Source organism: Blennius ocellaris (assembly GCF_963422515.1).
Source record: "Blennius ocellaris genome assembly, chromosome: 10".
NCBI classification, from domain to species: Eukaryota; Metazoa; Chordata; class Actinopteri; order Blenniiformes; family Blenniidae; genus Blennius; species Blennius ocellaris.
In genome coordinates this window covers 24,443,948-24,469,412 of record NC_137659.1, presented here as the reverse complement: position 1 = coordinate 24,469,412, position 25,465 = coordinate 24,443,948, and the positions used below count along the sequence as shown (strand labels likewise).

Here is a 25,465-nt window from a genome sequence, read left to right as displayed (position 1 = left end):
GTTTCAAATATTTTTTCGAAATTAGCCTTGTATAATTGAGGTACCTGAGGAGTGAGTTTGATTCCTAAATATTTAAACCCCTGTTTAGTTCTGCAAAAAGACACTGTATTATCCAGCTGGCCAGGCCACGCTCCCGACACCATCATTGCCTCTGATTTGATAGGGTTAATCTTATAGCCAGACACTACACCATATTCATTAAGATTTTTTAAGAGAGCAGGGATTGAGTGAATAGGATTTTCAATAAACAATGTCATCAGCATATAGGGCGATTTTATGTTGGTTCCCACAGTCATCTCTATTCCCTCTATAAGGGGGTTACTTTTGATCAGTTCTGCAAGGGGCTCAATGCTAAGAGCAAAAAGGGCTGGTGAAAGTGTATCTGTCTCACATCAAAAAATTTGGAGCATTGCCCGTTGACTCTGACTCTTGACTGTGGATTCAAGTAGAACACTCCAATCCAATCCAGTTCAAAAAAGTTTCATTAAACCCCATACGAGCGCGTGTTTGCTCTATTAAAGTCCAGTCTAGTCTATCAAATTCTTTCTCAGCATCTAAGCTGAGAAGCAATGATGGAGTCTGTCTATTAGAGACAATAGATTGTAGATTTAGAGCTCGTCTAACATTGTTAGTGCCTTGCCGTCCGGTGATAAACCATGTTTGATCCGAATTAACTAATTTCCGAATGTGTGTTTGTATTCTGTTTGCCAATATAGAGGTCAAGATTTTCAGATCCTGACAAAGCAAACTTATAGGCCGATATCCCATACATTGAGTGGGGTCTTTCCATCTTTGTGTATAACCGAGATAATTGCTTCTGACCAAGTTTTCGGGGGGTCCCTGTCATCTAGTGCGTAATTGTATACTCGACATAAAATTGGGGCTAACTCTTTAACTAAAACTTTGTAGTATTCTCCAGAGTATCCATCAACACCTGGGATTTGCTGTTCTTTAACTTACTAATACTATCTATTATTTCCTGTGTTGTTATAGGAGAACTCAACCTCTCCGCCTCATCCTGTGTCAAACTATTCAGTTGGACCAAATCCAGAATTTCTGTTATTTTCTCCTTCTTCCCTACTAATTCTTGACATTCATAAAGTTTCTTATAATATATGGCAAACGCCTATTTCTTTCGGTTGGGAAGTGATTCTATTTGTGTCAGGATGTTTAATTTTAGGCACCACGCGGCTTGATTGAGCTTTCCTTAGCTGAAATGCGAACAATCTACTTGCTTTATTACCCATTTCATAATATTTTCTTTTCACAAACCGGAGCATTCCCTCAGCTTTATATGTGAGTAGATCGTCTAGTTTTTTACGTTCCCGCTTTAGTAGTTCTAATACGTCCCTTCTTCTCGATATTTTGTGTTCCCTTTCTCACCTCACAATTTCAGTCTCCAGAGCAAGTGCCCTGGCTTCCCTTTGTCTTTTTAATCTCGATGTAATTTGGATTATATGTCCCCTCATAACCGCTTTGGCCCCGTCCCATAAAATAGACGGGCTAACCTCTCCATTATCATTTATATATATTCTTTTAGTCTGTCACGTAGTTCCTGTTGAATTAGGGGATCATTTAATATTGAGACATTAAGTCTCCTGTATTTGAATTGTTCTTCTTGACCCAACTTTATTTTTATTTTAATAGGGCCATGGTCCGACAGGGTTCTGGGTTCTATTTTGCTCTCTAACATTCTTTGTACATCAGCCTTTGAAACCAGGATCATATCTAGTCTGGAGTAAGTCCCATGAACCTGTGACCTATACGTATGATATATGTCTTTGGGGTGACGATATCGCCACACATCAATCAGGCCCAATGCATCCATCATTCCCACAACAGCAACTGATTTACGAGTTTGAGGTCTCTTTTCAGCAGGTAGTCGGTCTATATTCAAGTTCAGCACACAGTTATAATCCCCTCCAACCACAATGATTCCCTCCCCGTCCTCTGCTAGTTTGGATGCTATTTTCTTAAAAAAATGTGGACAATCCTCATTTGGTGCATATAAGTTACAGAATGTAAATCTATTCTCCCCAATAGTACCTACCACCATGACGTATCTACCTTCTTTATCTTTCAGTACCCTTTCGCAGTTAAAGAAAACACCCCTCCTGATCAAGATTGCAACCCCTCTTTTTCTCCCTTTTTCATGAGATGCGCTGTAAAGATGTTCCACCCAGTCTCTCCTTAATTTCAGATGTTCCACCTCGGACAAATGTGTCTCGTGCAACATCACATTTGAGCAGTGTAAAGCCTTAAGTTGGTTGAGTATTTTCTTCCTTTTAATTGGACTTCCCAGACCCTTTATATTGTAGCTAACCACAGTTAAACCATCCATGCACTACTTTTAATAGTTACTATCATAATACTTTGCATTCAGGTTATAAGTGTCATATGCACCATCAACTGTAATAAAAGTTCTATCTGCTGTCAAGGTGGTAACGTGCAACAAAACAGAAACGATGAACAATTTACAAAAAACAACTTCAAAGAACAACCTGGCTTCCAAGTCCTCAACTGGTCTGTCTCCAGTACAGACCAGCTCCCGTGTGAAACTGGGCGGAGGGTGGCGGAATCCCTCCGGGATAATGTCACATTGTGAAGCAGTCCCATTTAGCTGGGTGAACTGCTGCGGCCATACAATGGCTGAGTGTAAATCACTCGAATTGTCCATTGCAACTGCAACTGTAGTTACATTCTATACTCCGCAAAATATATTGCAAAATAGAAAAAAATAAAATGGAATAAACAAAAATGAATTACAAAATTAAATTAAATAAAAATTTTAAATAAATAAACACACATATTCATTAAATAAAATAACAATAATGCTAATAATTAAATAAAATACAAAGTTTAAATAATAATAATAATAAAAAAATATCATTATTATTTTCCTTATAAAAACAGAATAATGAATATAAGGATTAAAGTAAAGTATCTAACAAATAGTAATAGTATCCATATAACAGAGATAGCAAGTAAAATTATCAAAATAATAAAAAGATAAAGATAAAATAGAAACTAAATAAAAGTAAATTAAATGGTCAAATAAAAAAGTGTGTGTGTACATACATACATATAGATATATACACATATAATAAAAATAAATATGAATAGTAAAAATTAAGATAGTGTAAAGAAAATAAATAAAAAAAATATACCAAAAAATAAAAATAAAAATAAATCACGTGTACATTATATTATTTAATATTATATTTATTATTATATATTATATTTATATTACTTCAACACCAACAAGAATATTTAACTTTAGCTCCTCGAACAGAGTTAACAACAAGACCTTACTTCTTGCATGATTCGTCCAGTGATCTCAAGTGAAGAAGAGCCTCCAGCTGCGTCCATCACCGTCTGGAAAGTTTTTTCTTCTGAGCCCACGGTCATCCTCAGCCGTGCTGGATACATGCATTTGGCTTTAATATTCTTCTCCTTCAGCTGTTTAACAACGTGTCTGACCTGGGTGCATTTCCTCTGCAGCTCAGGTGAGTAATCATTATCAAAGTAGATCAACCTCCCCTCAATCTTCACTGTGCGCTGTTTCCACGCTTCTACACGGATCTGTTCCTTCACCGTGTAGTCCGCAAATTGAACCACAATGGATCGCGGAGGGTCCTTTTCTTTGGGTTTGGGCATCGGCGATCTGTGTGCCCGGTCAATCCTGATATCGGCTTCAGTTAGCGGCAGCTCATCCAGCACCTTCGGCAGCAGCTGTTTAATGAACGCCGCCATGTCTTTCCCCTCACTTCCTTCGGGGACCTGATACAGCCCAAAATTCTGCCTTCTCGCCTGATTCTGAAGGTCCTCACGTCGTTCCATGAGTTCTGCCTCACGCTGTAATAGGAAGCCGATGGCTTTTCCGTGGGCCGCGGTGGTCTCCTCCGCCATTGTTATACGCTGCTCCGTGTCAACGACCCTCTTTTCCAGTGTCGTCAGTTGTAGACTTAAACCCGAGACTGAGGTTTCAAGTCTCGTGAATGATTCATTGGTTTGGCCTTTGAATTCTTTTACATCTGTCATCATCTGTAGAATGTCCTCCCGTATGTCTTGGTTTGACTGGACGATAGCTTGCAACATTTCGGTCATATTTTTCTCCGTAGCCTCAGCACCTTTGCTAGCGCTAGCTGCTTCGAGGCTAGCCGGCCTGTTAGCGTCAATTGTTTCAGTCGATTTCTCGTCTCCATCTTTGTTTCTAAAATGATTTCTCAAGAGCCTGTCAGAGGCGTTTGTCTTTGTTGTGTCGTTAGGCATGATTTTGCCGAGTTTTTGTTTATATGTCGTTTGGTTGGTTGTTTAGTCAGCAGAGCTCAAACTTTTGCGACCTACCCAAACATGGCGCCGCCGGAAGTCCTCGTTTTCATTATTGAACTACCAGAATCTCTATTTTAAATAGTGCCATGTCTTTCAATTTAACCTAGATTGTATACTGAGGGTGGCTTCATGCCAGGGTGTGGCTTTTAGTCTCTCACTTCAGTTAATTACATCAGTTTCACCTATTTCATATTGTCTGAGGGCTGCAGTGATTCAGCCCCGCTGTGTACATATGGGATAAGCTCAAGAGGTGAAGTCCTGTGAAGAAGAAAAAAAAAAAATGTTTTTTTACATTAAACTTGTATCTCAAAACAACCACATTGTTTGGAAGCTGTCACAGCAAAGTTCTTTATCCACAGTGATTCGACACATAAAGTGACTGTAAATCACAACAAATGACAAATGAGTTCACTAAGGTCTGAGGAGAGAATGGACAAAAAACAAACCTCTTGAAATGTAAGTGTAAACATGATGTATGTTGCCGTTAACTTCTTCCTGACATGGCCTCAGGCAGGGCACCGGCTTGGTGCTGAAACCTCCGTGCCCTTGGTGTTGCAGGCTTGTATTGATCTCTGGCTGTGTGTCAGGAACAAAGCTATTTTCAGCCCAGTTTTGCTGAAGCTGCCTTGAATGAGCCTCACCATGCCCCCACCCCCACCCCCACCCCCTGCCTCTGATGGCAGATAAGGAGGTGATTACGCTGCTACACCTTTTATGTGAGCAAACTTGCTCATTAGAATGAATGGAGGCCTGTCACTCTTTCTGCTGCTGCGGTTTCTTCACCGTCGGGTAACGGTCTGGAGAAAACCCCGTCTGACCAGGCAACATCCTGGGAGACAGATCAGTAACTCCAAAATATATCGAGGGGTTTACAGGTTTTTTTTTTTTCTTCAGCAAAATGGTTGTGTAGTTGTGAGAAACCTATTTTGAATCTTTCCCAGTGAGAGAGACGAGAAATGAGACTTCAACGCGTTTGTCTGCTCTTCAACCAGCAGCTTGTGCTCTTCCTGCATCTTCCATCCTGTTTTACTTCATTATTTTACTTTAGTACATCTGTCTGCTGGTCTGTCACCATCAGGTGGGATACATAATGTTGGATTATTACGTTTTTTATAATTCATTATTTACAGTTTGTTGTGAATTCAGCATAATCAGTGTCACTTTTTTCTTCATTTTGAATTTGTAGATCAGGGGTGTCAAACATGTTTTAGTTCTGTGGCCACATGCAGCCTAGTATCACTGTGAGTTGGCCCGGACTGGTAAAATAGGGACATAATAACTAGGGATAAGCGAGTACATCACTATCTGTGTCTGTATCTCTATCTGTTCAACCATCTAAATGATCTGTATCCGTATCTGTACTTGGAGTTGGTGGGACCTAATCCGGAAGTGGGCGTGGTTCAAGTGAAACTGGGTCAAACTTAAATCGGTACATTATTTTAAGTCTGAAATTGATATGAATTGATCAGAAGTTGCTTTAGTTATTGTTTATTTGAAAACTATTTACAGAACCGAGATTCAATGTTTTATATATAAAAAACTATATACTATATCCAGTATATAAAGCTCAATTAGTAATATTTATATTATATTTATTTTTATGAACAGCCATATACAATAAACATATTAATATAGGCTACTTGGTGTGTTCAGCTATTTGTGTGTAAGTGGTCTGTAAGACTGTTTATTTTTTAATGATGTGTGTGAACCTGGTGATTCATGTAAACATCCAGTTTTGGCAAACAGGGAAATAATATGTCAGCCTTTTTCACTGTATTCTTCTCAAAAGCACCGGGTTCAGTACGAGCAAGGTTTTCCAACTGACTTTACACCACCAGCCAAATTAAGCGCAAGCAGACGGTATAAAAAACAAAAAATAAAACACACACCGGAGTGGAGGCAGTGACCGACGGGACACGAGCCGTGTTCAGCTCTGTCTTGTCAAATACACTGCGTACATTACGAAACAAGTTCTCCAAGTAACTTTAAATATCATACAAACCAAAATAGAGGCGAGCTGAAGAAAACCTAAGGTTACTGAAGAAAGCAACACTCACTCTCTGTGTGTGCAAGCTGGCTGCAGATGTGTGTGTGTGTGTGTGTGTGTAGGGAGGGTTGAGCTCTGTGTGTTACTGGCCAATCACAGAGCGTGAAGGCAGTCAGTTCCCAAATGAGGATTTTGCTTCAGCATGAACACGGATATTGACGAGTTTTACTCGTATCATGCTTGCACTCGTAAAAAAAGCAAGCGTGTCAGTGCCGGCAAGCCTCGCAATGCCAGTGGACAGCTGCGTTTCTAGTTTATTCCGTCTGCTTTTCAATTGTTATCCTGCTCACATGATCCTAAGCATCACAACAAGGAGAGAAAGAAACGGGGGGGAAAAAACAACAATTTACATTCAGTGCCAAACAGTTACAGGAATAAAGATAAAAGGGTACATAGGAGTAGGCAAAACACTGACAGCTTGACATAATGTCTATAAAATAAGGTAAAGTGTCTTTAGTTTAACCCACCACCCCCCAGCCCACCCGGTATTGGCCAACAGAAATCGACACAGCACAACATAACGCGCACACATACATACACACACACACAATCTTAGACAATAAAAAAATTTTTAAAAAATAAATAAAAAAATAAATAAAAAAATAAAAAAATAAATAAAAATAAAAATAATAAAAATAAATAAACAAAAATAGTAATAAAATAAAGTAAAAACAAATTAACAATAATAATAATAATGGTAAAAGGAACGGAGAGAGAGACATCTCAAGAGGTCACATTGCTAACTACAGGGGTTAGGTCAATATTTTTCACATGACTCAGCAGGGGATTCCAGATCTCCCGAAAGGTTTCGAGAGATCCCTTCAAAGAATATCGGAGCTTCTCAAGACGGACACAGGCTAAGACCTCCCGGACCCACCTAATGTGTAAAGGAGGGGCGGCTTGCTTCCATTTAAGAAGAATGGCCCGTCGGGCCAGGAGAGTAGTATAGATTACACATTTTTTAATGTATTGTAACAGATTACAGTAAAAAAATGTTGGATCCTAATTACATAATGCCGTTACATGTAATACGTTACTACCCAACCCTGGTGAAGTGTTGGGTCTGTCTGTTTTCTGTGATTTATTGGTGCAGAGGTTCGGCCGGATTGGAGCTTCTTGCCGCCTGGTTTTAGCCGACAGGTCTTATGTTTGACACCTCTGTTGCATAGAATGAGTGCAGATTCAAGGAGTTTTTTGGGTTTTTTTCACAGTATAATGATATTCATGCATGTTGATAATGTATTTGCAATAATTTGCAGCCGAGCAGTATACTGTACTGTTATTTTCTCAGGTGTCTATATTTAACATTGTGGGATCAGTGGATGCTTTCACTCATCACTTGTAAGATCTTACATGAACAAAGGTTTTATCATTATCTTGTAAAACTAAATGAGAGAAAACGCACGTGGGAAAACCTCAAACGCTTGTTGTCTTTCAGGCACAATTTAATCCTTTAATAATGAAGGATGCAGCTTCTGGTCTGGGATGATTTGAAGTCAGCTTCAGTGGATAATTATAATTCTCACCACTCATGTTGGTCAAGTTACTTGGAAATAGTAAGTAGTTTCTGATTACTGATTACTTCCCTGCAAAAGTAATCCACTTACCTGATTACTTGTTATCAAAATTAATTAGTTACTTTACTTCAGTGGCTTTTAAAAACATGATGCACAACTTGAATATGCTATAAAGCAATAAACCTTCCGGCCTTATTCTATTCCTTCTGCAGATTCCATCATATAAAACTGAATCAAATGAAAAGGTAAATTTTTGTAAACCTGCTTTGTTCATTTCAATCTTTTAGCTTTATGCATACTGCATCAAGAAAAGCGTAAATTAAATACAACTGTCTCCAGCTTGAAGGAAGTCGTTGGACTTTTAAAACCTATTTTCTGCTCCATATTTTAACAAAATAAAGCAAGTATTTCTTCTGTTTACTTAAGTTTTGTCATATTCCAGCAGACAAACAAAAACGTTTTGTGTATGTAACGGCCCATCAGTGCAGACCTCACCATTCCATTTCCCCCAACTAATAACCAATCCCAGCCAGTTGTTCACCTAAACACACAACAAAAAGCTTAAAAACACAAGTTTAGACCAATAAGCAAGTGTTTATTTCAGTTTTTTTAACTTCTCATTTTGAAAAGACGCCATTGTTTGTCCACATTAACGTCTATTTACATCTCACACACACACACACACACCCTCCTGTTTGATCGTCTCCTGACAGGGTGACTGGAGGTATTTCAGTGTGATGATGAATGTGAGGCGCTCTCCTCGAGTCTTCAGCCACCAGGTTGAAACTGGTAACATCGTCAACATGTGGTGACCGGACAATGGGGGGGGGGGGGTCTCAGCTGTAATTGTCCCTGTTGACAGTGGGTTGGCCTTGCCACGGCTCTGGTGCTGAGTGAGGCCGTTGAAATTCCGGCTTCCACTCCACTTCCTGCCTCCACACCTTTTACAATGGACGGCCCGTCACGTGAGCCGCTGGCTGAAAGAAGAAGCCGTCCAGGAAGTGTGCGGGGGTCACTCCTCCACACGGCACGGAGGAAGAAACAGACTCGGGGGGCTCCTAAATCTCAGCGTTGTCACTGGAATACGTCACTTTGAGTTCCCGAGAAGATGACCTTTGTTCCGCTCTGTTTGGAAAACAAAGGAGGTCACATGACTCCCGTTTCCTCCAGAGTGTGCCCTCCACGGAGGCTTCAGACCAGGCTCCCCTGCCAGGAAACACATCCACTAAAAAAATCTCTATTAAACATTTCAAGACTAATCACCATCGCGCAAATGTTTGGTTTTGCTTTAACAAATAGTAGTTACATTTTAAAAGTCATGGGAAGAAAATCTAATAATTTTGATCTTTCATGGCTAAAATGGGTCAAAGTAAGAAAATACTTACATTTGCATATAAAAATACAAATGCATGTGCTCGGTAATCCACCGTCTAGACGGTCACACTTTGATCGTTCCAGATTGTTTAAACTGTGGACAGTAAAAACTGCCTTGGAATGGACATTTTAATTGAAGGACGGTGTGCCTGAGGCCGGCGGAGTCTGGATAATGAAATGTCCTCCAGGGCCACCTCACATTCACATGCCAAACTGAAGAAGCCCTTGAGGAAGAATTTTAAACCACACTGAATCAATCAGTCAATTAGCTTTAGGGAGGAGGTTTCACACACTGGTGGTGGCGATACGAGACACTGACTGACGCGACTCTGCCCGTATGCAATTCTTAATTACATCAACTCTTATTCCACTTTGTTGAAAACACAAAGAACACTCAGGTTTTGATCACTGATTCTGGCGCTGCGTTTACCTCTGACGCCTTTGTTATTCCGTCTCTCCGCAGAGTGTTTGGCATCTCCCCCATCGTTCAGACCAACTGCTCTCACACGTGGAAGCTCATCGTGCACCCGAAGCGTAAGTGGTACCACTTTGTGAGCCCCATCATGCTGCTGGTGCTCTATTACACCCTGGCCACGCTCATCCGCCTCTGGCTGCAGGAGCCCATCGACCAGCTGATGGTGAGCACACAAGCAAAACTCACTTCTTCTCTTTCCTTCTTTCATTTTCAGTGATTGGCAGTGAAAGACACTGGCAGAATACAGAACAGTTATTCAATGAATTGTGACATTATTTCTGAAATATTTCCAGCAGGTTGAGAGTTACAAATGTTCATCCATCAGAGAGAAAGATGAATTCTTTATCTCTTTTATTCACAGTGACATCACTTCTCATCATGAGTCCGTATCAGTCTGATTATTAAAGCAGAGGCTGTCTGCCTCTACTTTGTCTCTATCTTCAATCCTCATGCAGGTTTAGAATTCCAGAAAACTATTAAATCCCAAAAATGGTTGAAATTAATATCTAATGCAAAACACTGATTATCTTTCCATTCATTTCACATTGAAAATAACAGAAGATTTAAATATGAAAAGTGCTATTTATTGTGCTTTTCTAGTAAAATGACAAATATTTTTAATTTTTTTTTAAAAGAGGCATCATTTATCATCAATGTGGAGAAAAGGTTCTAAAAGCGATGCCCTAAACAGAGCCCACACACCGTAAACTCAAAAACTCCTGGTGACTGTGCATTTGAAGCTCTTCCCCTTCAGCTGAGACGTGTTAACGCCTGTGGTTCTATTATGAAACAGTTAAAAAAAACATTTCTGTTCAGGTAGGCCTTTGACCTGTCGCTGCAAAATGTAACTTTTTTGTATAACTACCGTATTTTCTACCCTATAAGGCGCACCTACATTGATTGACATAATTTACAACTTCATTCATATATAAGGCGCACCGCCCTATAAGGCGCATGGAATAGACCAGTGGTCATAACCTTTATAGCTCAAAGCCATTATGTTACATTTTCCACTGATTCTAACACCCAGAGAGGTGCACACACTTTATTTTGATAGTCCTACCTGCAGCCTATGCCAGGAGGACACTACACACAAAACCTTCTTCACTGCTGGTTGACAACTTACAACTACCGGTAATAAACTAAACTACATGAACTAAGCAACAAAAACACAACACAACACAATTATTACCGACACCACAAACCAAATAGAACCCCCAATAATTGCATTTAAAACACCACAAACAGAAACTCCCATAATTCATTGCAGCTATCGGCTGCACTGAGGAGCTCAGGATGCAAGGCATGATGGGAATTCATGTTTTGTGTTGTTGGAGGTTATTGTGGGTTGTTGTTGGGCTTGGTGTTGTGTTGATTGTGTTTATGTGTTTTTGTTCCCCAGTTTAGGGAGTCATTATTTCATCTAGTTTATTTTGGTTTGTTAGAATGTTGGTGTGCAACCATGAGTGATGAAGGTGTTGTGTGGAGTGTCGTCCTCTGAAGATCCGGTTGTGAAGTTAGAGTTGTCAAAATAAAAGCTTCTGGGTGTTCAGCTGTCAAATAGCAGTCTCCAGTAGAGCAATTCTTCCATATATAAGGCGCACCGGGTGATAAGGCGCACTGGCAGCTTTGGAGAAAATTTGAGGTATTTAGGTGCACCTTATAGGGCGGAAAATACAGTAGATATGTTTTTCTTACTTCTATAATTTTAATGATATTATCTCCTGTTTTATTGTTTCAGTTTTTAGTGCTGTATAGCACCTTGTGATGCAGGTCTGTGAAAGGTGCTACATAAATATAGTTCTATTCTATTCAATTCTCAATTCTGTCGTACAGATTGAATTTAGAGTGTGTTTAAAGACAAAAATAAATGTATTTATCAACCATGGATATGTGGGCAGTACGGACATCAGTGACAGTGTTACTTGTGCTCTGCCCGTGCTCTTGTAGGATCATTTGCCTTCAGAGACGCATCCAATTAACCAATTATGGTGACAATAAGCTATAATTAAATAAAAATATTTATTTTTTCCTCACCATTCATCATCGTGGGAAAGAGGACGAAAATAAGGAACTTTTCCCAAACTGAAATCATGGGACGTGTTAGTGAGGTTGAAGCAAACTAGAAAATATTGTTTGCATGTTTGTAGAACCATCAAAAGGAAAAAATCTGCCTGGGATAAGGGAACCTCTTCAATTAATTCGGTTTTCAGAGGAGAGATTGCCAGCAGAAATAAAAAAAAAAAAAAAAAAAAAATCCCAGAGTGGACAGAAGCACTTGGATGCTTCAGTTCTTCTCGGCTCTCGCTCCAGTATAGGGTGTAATTCACGGCTTCACTCCATTCATCATCATTTTGGGAAGCATTACCAATAACATAGGTTGGGAAGGTTACTTGAAAACTGTAATCTGTTACAATTACAAGTTACTTGTCAAAAAAATTTAATCAGTAGCTTACTCTAAGTACTAAAATAAAAAAGTAATGTACCAGAGTACTTTTTGTTACTTCGGGATTACTTCACCAGCAAACATAAAAAATAAAGGCAAGCAAGAATAGAATGTGTGTCTGCTCAGTGTGTTGACACGTCTTGTACACTAATTGTACTTAACAAGTTTTGAACTAAATCAAAACTCAGTAACCAATCAGGTGTCCAACACTGATTGATTTTTTTAAGAACCAAAACAACAATACAAATAAAGCTTTTAATTTCTATTCAAGAAAATGTTCCCATCTTTTCCAAAACTCTCTCTCTCTCTCTCTCTCTCTCTCTCTCTCTCTCTACCTCTCTCTCTACCTCTCTCTCTACCTCTCTCTCTCTCTCTCTACCTCTCTCTATCTCTCTCTCTCTCTCTCTCTCTCTACCTCTCTCTCTACCTCTCTCTACCTCTCTCTCTACCTCTCTCTCTCTCTACCTCTCTCTCTCTCTACCTACCTCTCTCTCTCTACCCCTCTCTCTCTCTACCTCTCTCTCTCTCTACCCCTCTCTCTCTCTACCTCTCTCTCTCTCTACCCCTCTCTCTCTCTACCTCTCTCTCTCTCTACCCCTCTCTCTCTCTACCTCTCTACCTCTCTCTCTCTACCTCTCTACCTCTCTCTCTCTACCTCTCTCTCTACCTCTCTCTCTCTACCTCTCTCTCTCTCTACCTCTCTCTCTCTCTACCTCTCTCTCTACCTCTCTCTCTCTCTACCTCTCTCTCTCTCTACCTCTCTCTCTCTCTACCTCTCTCTATCTCTCTCTCTCTCTATCTCTCTCTCTCTCTATCTCTCTCTCTCTCTCTCTCTCTCTCTCTCTCTCTCTCTCTCTCTCTCTCTCTCTCTCTCTCGTCCCGTTTCCTCGTTGGTTCTAATGTTTTTTTCCAGACTAAATAAGAATGTTTGATGAGAGGCTGTATCTGGTAGCATGAATCACTGATTGATAATAACTGAACAACCCTCTAAAAGTGTTATGGTGTGTGTCGCCCCAATTAATCCCTAAAACACGAGATCCTCTAAGCGTATTGAGAAAGTCTTCCTACCATCAGTACCAGTACTGGTATTGGCAGGTTATGAGTTAATAACACTAGTTGGTATTGGCAGGTTACTGGCAGGTTATGAGTTAATAAAACTAGTTGACAGAATCCAGGTGTGTTTCAGTAAAGTGAGCAGGTTTTATCCTACCAGATGTTTCTTCAGGTGAGACGTCGACTTCCTGGACGTTCACGTCACTTTCACGGCTGGGAGGCGTCATTAGCATTGTACAGAGAGGTTAAGAGACTCCTCCCACTTTAAAACATAGTGACGGGAGCAGCTGGCTGCAGTATCCATGGCAACGCGTCAGTGTCGGCCAGCCTGAAAGCGTCAGGAAGTGTCGCAATGTCAGTGGACGGATCATGTGACACTGCAGTTCTACTTTATTCCATCTGATTTTCTATTGTAATCCTGCTCAGTAATCCCGGTTTTTATCCAATATACCTGTAACGAGATTACACATTTTTTTATGTACTGCAACGGATTACAGTTACATTTTTTTTTTTTGTATCTTAATTACATAAAGCTGTTACATGTAATCCGTTACTACTCAACTCTCGGCACCACCAATTATCAAAAAATATGAATAAAGCTGAGGCTTTGCTGGGAATCGAGGCCTGGCCTCCACGGGACAGACGGGAATTCTACCGCCAGACTATCAGGTCACATGTGGAATAAATTCTTAAAAGGCTTTTGTAAATAAACTGAGTGACACTGAAGCCACGGGCAGAAAAGTAGCTTGGGAAGCCGCTTTGCTCTCCGCAAACAGATCAGAGCATTATGAATATGGTATATTAATATATATAATATGGTTCCCCAAATCTTTGAACAGCACAAGATGAGCCATAGAACTCATGTACATTTCAAATAGCTGTCTTCTGTCGCCTTTCACTCCACATACAAAATGTCTGTCGTCTGACTAACGTCGAACAAGATGAAATTGATCATTTTTCAATCAAATCAATGGGGGACATGTGGTGTTTGAGCTTGTTGAGCACCGGCTGTGACTTGTTGTGCTTGAATTTAGGCACATTCCTCAGTACAAGTTGATAAATTCTATACTTTGCATGGGAATATTTGTACATACTGATAATAAATTGGGCCCCTGGTGTCCACTGAGCCACCACAGTCCAAACAAACAAACAACAGACTGTTTGAGACGCACTGCTGCAGTTTTAAACTATGAAAAGGTCATTTATTCCAATTAATTCACAAAACATGTAAAACACGTAATTAAATAATGCTGTATTAGAGTGTCTAAGAAACACTCTAATATTAGAGAAACGGAGCGTTTATGCTTTAATGCCTTTACACAGTTTCTGCCGTGATGATTTCAGATGATTTGTTCTGTCATAGATGTTGAGATGAATTCAGAAAACATCAGCAGACAGTGACCTGAAATCGATCCAGATTGAATTAATAGAACAGCCCGGTGGCTGCGTGATCACACAAACTTTATTGATGGAAGATTTCAGGACAATCGATGGCTGGGTGTGTGTGTGGCTCAGGTTATCTCCCACACTTTTGGTCTAATTTTAGAAGAGTGATGTCATTCTGGACGTTTCTACACAGTTACTATATCGGAAACTCAGAGAATCTGAACAGGTGGAAAACATACAGAAAGTTTTCATTCCAATTAATTTAAATAAAAAAAATAAATATTCAAAGCACAGTCGATACAATATATTGTGGCAGGAATGTTTCCATTAATAGAATATACATTATATATACACTAGGTTTGTATGTTCATTTTTAAATGTATTTATTTGTACATCACACATGCGCTTATTTACATGAGCGCTTAAACATTGTTTATTTCAGACATGCTCAAAATCAGATATCAATATGAAGAGTACACATCAATCACACAAAGCTTTCTCACCCAAGAAAAGCCAAAAAAAGAGTGGGAAGAAATCTAACTCATTGGATCCATAAACAATATATGCTTTATTTATTTATGTGTTTGTTTGCTTGCTTGCTTCCACTTATTTCACAATCAATTAATTTACTGTAAACATGTTAGATCGATTATATTCAGAAAATACATTACATATCTTTTTAGATAAATAAATTATATATAATATATGATAAATATAATAAAGTATATTTATGGTTATGGAAGGATACTATTGAAAACATCCCAAATAGATAAATGTATTCTATTACAATAGCCAAAGTAAATCTATATTTGATCTTCATGCACGTGTGATTTCTGACCATATCCAAAATATACATACATAAGTAACTTCAAATATACGATTTACATACATAGAAATGTTTATATACATATACCCACATTTAGAAATATACAGTATGTAGGAACATATTCTCACACTCCATCTTCATATCATTTACAATGAATCTCTTTATATCTTTATCTTTTAATATCTTTATATGATTGGACCTGCCTAAAAATTTTAATGTTTGGTAAATTTGGACAGAATGACAATGTTTATTAATAGTTAGATCATTTTAGATCTGGTTGATGAAATCCAAAGCGTATGTAGGAGCAGCAGTGGCAGCGAGTCGTTTCGGCTCCATGATCTCAATGGATGTGCTGATCAGTTTCCATTATTTGTCAGGAGCTGCAGAAGTTGTGCAGGAAGTGCAATTGGCCTCCATAGATGAAGAACCTCAATTTAGAAAGCAGCCGGTTCCTCGCAGCTCCGGGCTCTGCTCCTCTGCCCTGTAATGGAGTTATAGATTAGTGTTTTTATAGAGGGGTCAATACTTCCCTGTAAACCTGTAGGCCTGTATACAATATTGATTTGTGTGCGTGCATGTGTGCGTGTGTGTGTGTGCGTGTGTGTGCGTGTGTGTGCGTGTGCGTGCGTGTGCGTGTGTGTGTGTTTTCACCTACTCTTCCACTTTAGATGATGCTATTAATAAAAGCAGATTACAGCTTAAATCAGCCGCTGACAGCTTTGTTAGATGGTGGATTATTGTTGGCCTTAACTTTTCCAACAATGCAGGATGGATTGAAGGAACCAGAACCATTTCTCAGCAGTTAACCTTGAATTTCTTCTTATTTTTTGTTTATTAGCAAAACGGATGAAGCTTCTGAAACAGCACTGTAAATACAAGATACAATTAAAGGGAAAAACAAAAACTGTGAAGCTTCAGTTATGTGAAAATCACAAATATTGGATAAAAGTAATCATTTACTTTGAAAATCAGAGCGAAAATACTTTTAAACTTTTTTCCATCCCAAGAAATATGAAGATGTTTTCAAATTCTACAACTTTCTCACATTATATAATGATATGCTAATTTTAACAGATTATTAATATTTATATCTATTCAGAATTTCTATTTCATTCTATTCCTACAATTGTCCAATTTGAACAGTGGAAAAAAAGATCCATCCATATCTGATCCCGCCTCTCCTGTTCCGGGTCGTGGGGCGCTGGAACCAAACCTTGCGTACCGTGGGCAAAAAGGACACAATGTTTAATCAATCATATATATATATATATATATATATATATATATATATATATATATATATATATATATATATATGCAATTTCCTGCATCCCATGCATTGTCTATGTGAAACAAACTGCAGCGCATGCTGGGTGCGGTGCCTTTTGAGCTGCGTTGTGTCTTTCTTGAGCTCCCACTAGCTCATTTGCTCGTGGGAGGCAAATCTATTAAAAATCGATATATGCAGTGTTGTCTTAATTTTTGTGTTAAGAGAGTTTGCGGCTCCCAGTGTTTCTGTTCAATGTTATGCTCAATATGTTGCTATTTCCAGAAAAAGATTGTGTCCTTGGCAGAAGCTGATTAAAACTGCAGCCTATTAGACAAGCTGAACGTGGAGAAAGTGAGGTTGACATCAAACACTGGACTGTCTGTCTATGTTGTTCCAGGACGACAAGGAAGACGATGCGTGTGAGGAGGAGGAGGCAGGAAATAGATCCAACAGCTCGGCCAACAGGAAGCGGCAGCTGTGGTGGGAGTCCCGCCGGGGCACAGATGAAAAAAATGTATGTATCTCTGCGTGTCCTCGAATGATCATTGTTAATTTAGCCAAAGAAATCTAGGGTGGAGCCAACAGCTTGAAAACCTCTGAACAAGTTTCAGGTCATTTATTCAGTTTCATATTTACAAATTAAACTATTATAAATCAGGATGTTTCTACCTTCAGGAGTGTTTTTGAAGTAAATTACTCCTTTTTATTTTCGACAACGAAAGTTGGAAAGTTATGTTTTTTGTACGTGTGGATTTATTTATTCATTGATTTATTTATTTGTTTCTTTGTATGCACATATGTAACCAACTTTTTGAATAAACTATTGACCCAAATTACATGATTTGGCTTTATCCAAGGATGTTCCATTAAATTTTGAGAGCGATTGGGTCAAAAGTCAAGGTCGAGGTCCCCAAAAAAATAAAATAGCAGTCAGTTTTAATCCCATACATGCCAAATATTTCTTCAGTTTTGGTATAGTTTTGAGTTCCCTATCCTCTGATATGCCACACGATGAGGTGACGTCATAATCCTGGTTAGCATTTGGGGGTCGGGGGGGGGATCAAATGCATTGTAATCCATTGGTTTCCACGGTGACAAATATGGCGATGGCAGAGGTGTGCGCTCTGCTGAGTGCCCATTCTAGCTTTCTGCATTTTTTTACTCCTTAGAATGTACTTCACTACTTTAACATCTGGAGTTCTGTGTAAGTGTTGGGAGTCTTCTCACATCTGAGGTCGTAAGTGAAGAGAAACCCCCCCCCCACACACACACACACACACACACACACACACACACACTGACCTTGTACTCGGCCTCCTCCTGAGGTTTAAAAGCTTTTAGGTGTGCAGACACAGATGAGTGATGAGCACGATTTACAGAGTAGTGCTGCTCGGCTTTGTTCCTGCTTCTCAGCGACTATAAAGACCAAGACGGCTCATCGATAACACACCTTGCCTTCTGTGCTGTTTTTGTTCCTTCCTAGCTCCTCTCCACCCTGGATGGGATCAGTACGACTGAGGTGTGGCTGCTGTGGATACGTCCTAAATCTGTGCATCCCAGTCTTGCTGCTCGATACTTTTCACGCTGCATCCTGATTGAACTATCTTCAACCTGAGCTTCCATTGGGTTCAGTTAATTACGAGCTCTAAGTACATGTATGCACAGCTTTTGTGGCTCATCCAGCTCCAAATGAGCTCCCGGCCTCTATCTTTTCATGCTTATCTGCTGATGTCTGATTGAAACCTTCCTATTGTGCATTTAAAACAAAAGTTTAGATATTTCACTCCTGTCCCTAAATGCGTTCATGTATACGCAGACAGCAGCATTAAATGCATCAGTGATTCTGTTGCTGAATGAATCCCTTCTGCTGTGTACAGGATGTAAAACAAACCCTGCAGTCACACTCATCTTTTGTAAAAAGCCAGATTAAGAGGATATCCTATAATTTTCCAACTTGCGTGTGTGCTTTGTTTGGAAGGGAAATGCCATTGGCAACAAGTCAAAGAAAAGAGAAATACACTTGAAAGAAGGAAGATTTAGAAAATGATCACTTGACTTGTCCAATACAGGCTGTGTTTTTGTACAGGAAGTGGATTGTTGGGTTTTTTTCACCCAGCATTTAGTTTTTAACTCTGTCATAAACAGATTTTGTCACAGGCGCCACGCTATGAAAAAGAAAAAACTTCAGCCGCTAAAAACTGTGCTTAATGTACTTGAGATCCTTGTTTCAGCTCGTCTATCTGAAGGAAGCTCCAAAACAATACGATTTTCTTTGAATTGAAAAGCAAATGTATTCAGAACAGTGGTTTTCAAAGTGTGTAGGCTTCCACTTGGCAGTGGGGAAAATCAGGACTTCAGGATGATGCCTTTTCCTGGCATTATTACAAATATCACAAATAAATGGAGAGTGAAATATTAGTAAACCATGTCAGAGAATTGTCTTTGGGTTAAATTACTCTGAACATAACACCTGCAGAGGACATGTGGAATCTTAAAATGTAAAAACCATGAGGATGTCTGACATTCAACACTTTGAAAACCCTGTTTGATTGATAAAATGTGCAGTGTGAAAACAGACCCTCTCCAACCCCACAAAGTCAAATTGTGGTAATTGAATGATTGTTAAAACCAACCAAAGACCCTGATCGCTTCTACTTTTTGATCCTGTTGATGAACCAGCTGAACTTCAGTTGCTCCTGTTGGTGCTTGTGGGTTAATTTGTGTCTGTGTTTGTGGAGCCTTGCATTTTGCTTTTAGGCTTTAAAATGCTGTTTTGTGTGTTGCTGGTTTATTCTACTCGTCCCTGTTCATATGAACTTTCCCTTTACGTAAATGTATTGATAAACACATTTCCCTGTATTTCACCACATCTTGCAGGCTGTTCCTACCTCAAATGGCACGTCGTTTGAATTTGTTACGACTGAGAATGGACCGGTCTGTCTGGACTTGTACTCCACCCCTCAGTACAAAATGGACCATCCCGGTAACGGCACAGGTGAGCGGGTCACCAGGACACCGACTAAAGGTTGTGTTATAAGGTTTAAAAAATGACATCAAAATGTGAACTGCTTTCTCAGTCATTTTTAAAACTGTTTAAACTAAAGAGCTTCAAGTATTTAAAAGACTCTGAACTCCCCCCCCCCCCCCCCCCGCGTGCCACTCACATCATTTAACACGGCCCCATCACTCCCACCCTGAAATAAAGTGCATCAAGTGAAAGCTTGTTCATGATTCCTGTGTTTTTAGCTACAAAAGTTGAACGAAAGACCGTTTAACTTATGTCAATTAGAATTTTTTTTTATCATACATAAAATACCATATTATATAATACATTTTCTTCATAAATAAACAATATTCTCACTATGATTGTTAGATTAAACCATTAGATCCAATACAATGTTTTTTTTGTTTTTCTCTATATATGTATATAACATAGACGTGTTAAACATGCTTCTCCTCGACTTTCCATTCAGTCACGGGGAGTTTAAGAGTGAGACTACAGCTGCTTCATGTCTTCTGTGGTTCTAAAGAAAGTTCAGAAAGTCTAAGAAAGCTATTAGCTACATTAGAAGTGTGAACTGGTTTTGGTAGTTTGGCTCAATGCTGCATTACAAACACTCTGCAGTCTTTCAGGCTGGTGGGGCTCGATTGGTGGATGTTGGTGAGCTGCAATAATGTCTAATGAACGCTTTTGAGTGAAATATTCCTGATCCTGAATGTTTAATCTTCTTTGTCCAAACAGAGAAGAAAGAAGAGTGTGTATATGAAGTGTGTTTGCCCCCGGAGGATTCACCACCGAAGGAGTCTGAGAGTGAAGAGAACGAGATCAAGAAGAAAGGGCTGGGTGCCATGGTGAAAGCCTTCCACTTCATCATGAAACAGAGCTACATCTGTGCCCTCATTGCCATGATGGTGAGTGATCACATGATGGTGAGTGATCACATGATAGTGACTGATCACATGATAGTGAGTGATCACATGATGGTGAGTGACCACATGATGGTGACTGATCACATGATGGTGACTGATCACATGATAGTGAGTGACCACATGATGGTGAGTGATCACATGATAGTGAGTGATCACATGATGGTGAGTGATCACATGATGGTGACTGATCACATGATGGTGACTGATCACATGATAGTGAGTGACCACATGATGGTGAGTGATCACATGATGGTGAGTGACCACATGATGGTGAGTGATCACATGATGGTGACTGATCACATGATGGTGACTGATCACATGATAGTGAGTGACCACATGATGGTGAGTGATCACATGATGGTGAGTGACCACATGATGGTGAGTGATCACATGATGGTGAGTGATCACATGATAGTGAGTGATCACATGATGGTGAGTGATCACATGATGGTGAGTGATCACATGATAGTGACTGATCACATGATAGTGAGTGATCACATGATGGTGAGTGATCACATGATGGTGAGTGATCACATGATAGTGAGTGATCACATGATGGTGAGTGATCACATGATAGTGAGTGATCACATGATAGTGAGTGATCACATGATGGTGAGTGACCACATGATGGTGAGTGACCACATGATGGTGAGTGATCACATGATGGTGATCACATGATGGTGAGTGATCACATGATGGTGAACATGATGGTGAGTGATCACATGATGGTGAGTGATCACATGATGGTGAACATGATGGTGAGTGATCACTTGATGGTGAACATGATGGTGGTGAGTGACCACATGATGGTGAACATGATGGTGAGTGATCACTTGATGGTGAACATGATGGTGGTGAGTGACCACATGATGGTGAACATGATGGTGAGTGATCACTTGATGGTGAACATGATGGTGGTAAGTGACCACATGATGGTGAACATGATGGTGGTGAGTGACCACATGATGGTGAACATGATGGTGAGTGATCACTTGATGGTGAACATGATGGTGGTAAGTGACCACATGATGGTGAACATGATGGTGAGTGATCACTTGATGGTGAACATGATGGTGGTGAGTGACCACATGATGGTGAACATGATGGTGAGTGATCACTTGATGGTGAACATGATGGTGGTGAGTGACCACATGATGGTGAACATGATGGTGAGTGATCACTTGATGGTGAACATGATGGTGGTGAGTGACCACATGATGGTGAACATGATGGTGGTGAGTGATCACATGATGGTGAACATGATGGTGGTGAGTGACCACATGATGGTGAACATGATGGTGAGTGATCACTTGATGGTGAACATGATGGTGGTGAGTGACCACATGATGGTGAACATGATGGTGGTGAATGATCACATGATGGTGAACATGATGGTGGTGAGTGACCACATGATGGTGAACATGATGGTGAGTGACCACATGATGGTGGTGAGTGACCACATGATGGTGAACATGATGGTGGTGAGTGATCACTTGATGGTGAACATGATGGTGGTGAGTGATCACTTGATGGTGAACATGATGGTGGTGAGTGATCACTTGATGGTGAACATGATGGTGAGTGACCACATGATGGTGAACATGATGGTGAGTGACCACATGATGGTGAACATGATGGTGGTGAGTGACCACATGATGGTGAACATGATGGTGGTGAGTGATCACTTGATGGTGAACATGATGGTGGTGAGTGATCACTTGATGGTGAACATGATGGTGAGTGACCACATGATGGTGAACATGATGGTGAGTGACCACATGATGGTGAACATGATGGTGGTGAGTGACCACATGATGGTGACTGATCACATGATGGTGATTGATCACATGATGGTGAACATGATGGTGGTGATTGATCACATGATGATTAGTGATCACATGATGAGCCACGAACAATCTTTTTTATTTTATTTAATATTTTATTTTAATATTTCATAGTTTGAAAGAATACAAGAAAAGACAATATAGTATTGTATTGTATATCTTCTTCCAGGTTATCATCCAAACCGTCGTTGAGAAGCTTGTTATGGAGTTTCACTCACTAACTTCTGGCTCCTGTCTGCTTCTGAGCATCAGAGCACAACAGGACAACAACAAACTACACTTTGCAAAACCAGAACATGCTACAACTCCATTTCCCACAATGCACTTGTCATTTAAAGAGACAGGCTAAGCATATATCGTGAAAGGAAAATTGCAACAATTACTTTTGATCTGGATCACCACCAAAATGTAGTGTGTTCTTCCTTTGATCAAAATGCACATACGCACCATTTTTCATGAACACCATGAGGTAACTTAACAGACAAACAAATAAACAAATAAACATCCTTGGCAGAGGCAATAATGTTGAGGTGCAGAGTTCTGGTATAGAGTTTGTAAAGGGAAGCAAAAGGTTTCTAAGGTACTTTCCTATACAATTGCATTGTAAGATCCAGACAAAATCCAAAGCAGTACCATAATAAATGTCAGCAGTGTGGAGGTTACAGAGTCTTCACAGTCAAAGTCTTTAACTGGCACTTGTTCATTCAGGAAATCCAGCATTCAAACACAATTAATGAAGGTGTGAGACGACTCTGCTTTATATTAAATTATTTATTATGCGTTATAAGTAACTGAGTAAAGCTGGTAAAATGTGTTATGCACAAACATATGTGTAGTCCTCTGGGTTTTTCATGGCTTCTTTGCTGCGTGTTGTCCTCAGGCCTGGAGCATCACGTACGTCAGCTGGCTGACGTTTGTTTTCCTCATCTGGTCGTGCACGCTCTGGATGGTAAGGGACCGGCGGCGGTACGCCATGCTGACTGCGCCCTTCATGGTGGCCTACGGCAACCTGCTGATCATCCTGCAGTACATCTGGAGCTTCGAGAACATGAATGAAGTGCCAGGGTTCTTCATCAAGAAGAATAACCCCTTCCACTCGCTCTCCTCCAAGGTTTGGAAGTGAAACTGTTCCCTGAATAGAGTAGATTAAATTATTCTCTCACAAAAAGAAACTTTGAGGTGCTGTTCACACTTGCAGCGCCAGTCTTAACATTGCAATTCAATTCAACTGTATTGTATAGCACCACATACAACACAGTCATTTATTGGTCCTTTTAACAGAGAAACCCAACAAAACATTGATGTAAACAAAACACAACAGCGCTGTTGTCAGGGATGAATGCATCTTAATGGAAGTTGCATCACTGATGGATTATTTCCTGCCTACAAAACTTTCAAACAGCCTATAAACTAACCACATGAATCAAATAACAGTTTGACTTTGTTCAAGTGAAGCTTCACCAGTCTTCTCTCTGTTTACAGATTTCATCTTTTATATTTGAAGATAGAATAAAGGCATGCAGGAATATGCTATTTTCATACCACATGTGGTAATGAGTAGAATTAGGTCGTTTGCGACTCACCCTTCCACAGCTTTGCCAGTTTTTGGCTGAATTAATTGACGGTCCTTGCTATAAAGCATATAAAGAAGTCGAAACAGCTGCAGGTATTCCTCTGCTGTGCACATCAGTTATAACAAACTGCAAGGAAACAGATCTTTCACAGTTTCTCGTGTCATCTCTTATGAGCTGACTTCATACTGGCATCAGACTTGAATTGAACTTCACCTCTGCAAACATAGTAATTTTTATTCATTCTGCTCACATCAGGATTACAAGAACACAACATCTACTCTTCCAATAATATAATTCATAAGATTTATTTGTTGTAACTGCACCAAATGTGACAGCTGTGAGCTGACCTCTAAACATAATGAAGAAATGGAGGGCCATAGGTTAGGAGAACTGTGAGAAGAAGCTCCGGTTTCTGTTGTTCTGACATGTTTAGAGACACTAGCAGCCACTGAACTGCCACTGATGTACAGTGTATTTAGTTGCGGTCAGACAGCCAAAGTAAACTGTCTCAAACAACGGTTCATATTTTCTTCCTGGCCAGTCGTGTGTGAGTAAGCACTTTATTTTGTGTGTAGGTTCTGTGTCTGCTGAGCTTCTGGTTGCTGCTGAGACAGACGCTCACCGAGAAACAAGAAAAACTCAAGGAAGACCGTGCCGGACTGTCGGATGTTCACGTGGAGGAGGAGAAGAAGGGCAAGCTCATAGTCTCTTCCGGTTTTAGCAACAGAACCAACACTGCCATTTAGTTTTGTTTGGCAATATAACAGCCAATAGAGAAGAACAGTAATTTAAGTATAACCTGGGTCGGCTACTCTCTTCTGTTACTTTACTCTATCCAAATAAGCTCCGTTGGATGTGTTTCTTGTTGCAATGGAGGCCGATGATCACTTCAATAGCACTTTATTAAAGAGTGTAACAAATAAACACATTTGATAGGCTCATTAAGATGCAAAGCTAAGTTGATTCAACATCGACATCACAACAATACACTGCTGCTTATTGAATGACGTCCATGTTCAGCTTGCTTCTGGCAATAAGGTGCCGAACAAGCTCTCACATCATTAACAAATGTTTCCATGCTTTCTTGTTGCTTGCTCTGAAATGTGACTATCCTGATTGAATGTCACAGCAGAAATGTAGGTGAATCAGACCAGGAGTCATGATGTAGTCATCCATATTGTAATAACGTGCTGTCCTCTTCTACACAAGCATGTGTTTGATGCACTGCCTCTGGAGCTTCAGGGTTTCATGTGTTGTACATTCTGACATGATCTTTTGCTCACCTTGGTTGAAATCAGTGGTTATTTTAGTCAGTATTTTTTAATCAATTTCTAAATTTTCTGCCAATAACAAAATAATCATCTCAATACATCTCCAGATTTTTTGAGAAG

At 39.8% G+C, this 25,465-nt stretch overlaps 1 protein-coding gene across 1 annotated transcript in view; it reads left to right on the top strand.

Annotated features, from left to right (window-relative positions):
• The window catches only part of piezo2b (piezo-type mechanosensitive ion channel component 2b), a 141,405-nt gene that overhangs the window by 42,352 nt on the left and 73,588 nt on the right, over positions 1–25,465 (top strand). The window contains exons 8-14 of the mRNA XM_080503219.1: positions 9,734–9,908; positions 17,124–17,240; positions 18,210–18,245; positions 19,604–19,721; positions 20,469–20,638; positions 23,381–23,611; positions 24,650–24,767. Of these exons, the coding sequence (XP_080359345.1) occupies positions 9,734–9,908; positions 17,124–17,240; positions 18,210–18,245; positions 19,604–19,721; positions 20,469–20,638; positions 23,381–23,611; positions 24,650–24,767 (965 nt within the window). The remainder of the gene's footprint in view (positions 1–9,733; positions 9,909–17,123; positions 17,241–18,209; positions 18,246–19,603; positions 19,722–20,468; positions 20,639–23,380; positions 23,612–24,649; positions 24,768–25,465) is intronic.